Genomic DNA, 3,481 nt, shown 5'->3' with positions numbered 1-3,481 from the left:
GCGTTTGGTAGAGCTTTATAATTATAATTTGAGAGTATGAGTTGTATTTTGAGTTTTTGAGGTTTGGAATTATGATTTAAGTGTGGAAAATTTGTTTGGTGAGAGTTTTGAAAAGAGTTTTAAATTAAGTGGGGAATATTTTATGTGACATTTGATATTTGATAAAAAAAACTTACAATTTACAACCAAACATAAAACTCAAAATTATTTTAAAGCACATAAATTTTTTTTAAAAATTTAGAAAATATTTTTTTCAAATATATAAAAATTAACATATCAATTGCAAAAAAAAAAAAAAATCATTATTCCGGGTAACCGGCCGGACGATCGGTTAGGCCAAATTTTGAAAAAAAAAATTGAAAAACGCGCTCTGTTTGACAGAATTTTCTACAAAGTTGTGAAAAATTAATTCCACAACTCTATCCAAACATCATAGTCAAACCATCAAGCAAAAAACTAGTTTGAAAACACAACCAAACAGAGCCTAAGATTCTCTTCTCTCTCTATTTTTTACACATCTTTTCATAAAAAATTAAAAAGTCATCACAAACATACTAATTTTTTTACATTATATTTTAGTCAAAAAATCAAATAATTATTTAAAAAATTTGTTTCCAAATAAGACTTAAAATAACCAAAAAATCAATCAACATCTCAAACTAACTCTTAATTATGGAAATTTGTCATTAGTTAGGGTGATGAATGTAGTATGAGAAGCGGAATGGATACGCACAGAAAATTCATTAATTTGACATTGCCATTTTAAAAATTAATTATGAATTAAAGTGGTGATTATTTTTATTAGAGTGGAAGGACACAAAAAAATCTATATTATTTTGTATTGAAATTTTGTACAAAAATCTGTTTATATAGCATCACTATATTTTTGTTTTAAAAAAACGTGTAGATTGATTGCTTCTATTATAATACAGAAATATTACAGATTTAAAAAAAAAATTATTCAAAAAAAATGAATAAATGACTTACAAATTATATTTTATTAATTTTAAATTTACATTATATATATTATTTTTAAATAAGATTCAAAATAAATTTTTTCGGTGTATCACAATTTTTTTTTATAATATTCTTGACTTTTCTGGTTCATGCTATATCATGGACAAAAGATTTTGCATCGATGACTAGTCCAGATTCATGTTTGTAAAGGACTGATATGTTTTTGAAGTTGGCAGCTTTTGTAAAATATGTAGAGAGAGAGAGAGAAGTATGCTAAAAATCAACGCAAAACAAAAGACACTTTGTGACGCCCGATGCAGACTCTAATTTGGTAATAAGTAGTTTCAATATATATGGGTGGGTGCTAGTGGTAACAGATGTACTAGCACCAGTGCTACATATACTAATTAGACAATTGAGATCTTTCTCACTTTTGAGCCTATAGACATAACAGAAACCAAGACAATGAGCAAGTCATAGGTTGCCAAACCCTAGTTCCTAACTATAGATACAGTAGTAATATTATGTATTCAAAAAAATATTTAAAAAAATATTGAAAATTTAAATATGAGTAAGACTGGTCTCTCAACCATGCTATTTGGGTATGCAGGACATCATAGATCTTATTTTGATAATTTAATTTATTTATATTTTAAGTTATTGTGCATTAATTATTCATAAAAAAATAAATTGAACCAATAATTATAATCACATTTGTCTTAAAAAAATGAATGATAAATGTTATTTGGAAAAGTAAATCGCCTTTTTTTAAGACCAGTATGATAAAATTATGTGATTATAATTTTTAGATCAATTTGATTTTTTTAATAGATGATTTACACAATGACCTAAAAATTGAACAAATCAGATTATCAAAATGAGACTTATAGTGTGCTCACATGGCTAGTTAACACGGTCTAGTTACAAGTCTTACTTGTAGATTTAAATTTAATGTGATGTGAGTCACACTTACATTAAATTTGATCCACACAATTTAAATTTTGAACACTTTTCTAAATATTTTTTCTAGATATTGATAGAAGACATAGAAGAAAATAAGAGAGATGCATGCAATTAGGGTTAGTTGGTGGACGTGGAGGAAGGGATGTGGTTAGATGTGGTGCACTCGTCTTTGAGACTAGTGGCTGTGATGGGGAAGAGTTCTAGGGTTTTGAGGGGTCTATTGCAACAAGGACTTGTTGGACCCTCATGATCCATCATCATCATCCAATCACGACTGTACGTTCTGGTCGTTGACTTGTCCGCTTCGCACCTTTCTGCTGGATGATGATAATCCACGTTCCATGAGTGACTCACCATTGGCCTGGATACATCCTCAACTCCACCCTAACCCAAAACACCATTGTAGAATCAGGAAAGCTACTAATAAAATGGTTTACTTGAATTGAAACAAAAATAATATATGTTTCAAAGCTTATATTTGTATTTTTATTTTTATTTTGTGTTACTAGTTGAACAAATGCTTTGAGTTACTAATTTTTCGTTTTTTTCAAGAAAGTTAAACAGTCAATTAAAATAATCTGAAATATTTTTACCATAATATATAAAGAACAACAAACATGCAATTAGGATTATACAAAGTAAATTAATCAAAGAGTACCTGAGGAAGAAACCAAACAGGGGTTGTTGTACAGTTGGGAAATTGAGGAAGAAAGTGATTTTGTTGAAACTGTTGTTGTTGTTGTTGAATCATGAGTTGCCTACTGAGCTTCCTTCTAAGCTTCTGTCTATCTCTTGCCTTGTGGTTCTGAAACCAATAAAACACATTCTTACCTTCAATCTTCCCATAGTAAGACAGGTGGGCTGTGATCTGCTGTATCTGAGTTGCGTTTGGTGTCCTTAACCCTCCTCTATACATCTCCTCCAAGATCATGAGCTGTTCTGGTGTTGGACACCACCTTGATGAACCTGTTGGAGACATTTCTTTTCACTTGTTTTAGTTTCCTAGTGTTTGTGTGAGAAAGATTTGAGAGCTTCAAAGAGGGTACAAATAGATGGATGGACGAGAGAGAGAAAGAGAGAGAGAGAGGAGCAGCTTTTCCAGTGTGTGAGATAGTGAGAGGAGAGAGACAAAAGAGATGGAGAGAGAGAAGCAAAAAGGAGAGGTTAAAAGAGAGAAAAGGACTTGTGCTGGTTGTTGCATCATGCTGATGTTTCTCTTCAGAGAGGCATTCAGTGAAGGTTTCAGTCCACGCACACACGCAGAGAGAGAGAGAGAGAGAGAGAGAGAGAGAGGAGAGAATCTGTGTGAAAGAGAGAGTGAAGACTTTTTGGTTGGGTGGCTTTGAATGATTCTGTCATCATCACCTTATTATTATTTACTTCACCATCCCCATGATACATTTGACACAAAGGCCATGTTTGGTTTTATTTTTTTTAACAGTAGTGATACAGACTATTAATTTAATAGTACTAATGTTAATTTTAATGAGTTAAGGGCATGTTTGATTGGGTGGATTAGAGTGTGGGATTAGGACTATTAATCCGTGGGCCCAATTATCCT

The 3,481-nt window shown here is 31.3% G+C and overlaps 1 protein-coding gene across 1 annotated transcript; it reads right to left on the bottom strand.

Moving 5' to 3' along the window:
• Positions 1–1,389: 1,389 nt before the first annotated feature.
• LOC114265793 (WUSCHEL-related homeobox 3) lies at positions 1,390–3,185 on the bottom strand. Its single transcript, XM_028206626.2, has 2 exons — positions 2,579–3,185; positions 1,390–2,304 (listed from the first exon to the last, which is right to left on the bottom strand). Exons 1-2 carry the CDS (start codon positions 2,897–2,899, stop codon positions 2,038–2,040), a joined length of 588 nt encoding a protein of 195 aa, XP_028062427.1. The 5' UTR covers positions 2,900–3,185; the 3' UTR covers positions 1,390–2,037.
• Between the last annotated feature and the right edge of the window lie 296 nt (positions 3,186–3,481).

Source organism: Camellia sinensis, chromosome 3 (genome assembly GCF_055761805.1).
Source record: "Camellia sinensis isolate YWXY chromosome 3, ASM5576180v1, whole genome shotgun sequence".
NCBI classification, from domain to species: Eukaryota; Viridiplantae; Streptophyta; class Magnoliopsida; order Ericales; family Theaceae; genus Camellia; species Camellia sinensis.
The sequence above is the reverse complement of the archived record's forward strand: the minus strand, read 5'-3'. Positions and strand labels throughout refer to the sequence as shown.

Coding starts and splice junctions, on each gene's coding strand:
- LOC114265793 (XM_028206626.2), bottom strand. CDS start 2,899: ATGTCTCCAACAGGTTCATCAAGGTGGTGTCCAACACCAGAACAGCTC. Junction 2,305..2,578: donor CTGTTTGGTTTCTTCCTCAG/GTACTCTTTGAT, acceptor GTTTTGGGTTAG/GGTGGAGTTGAGGATGTATC.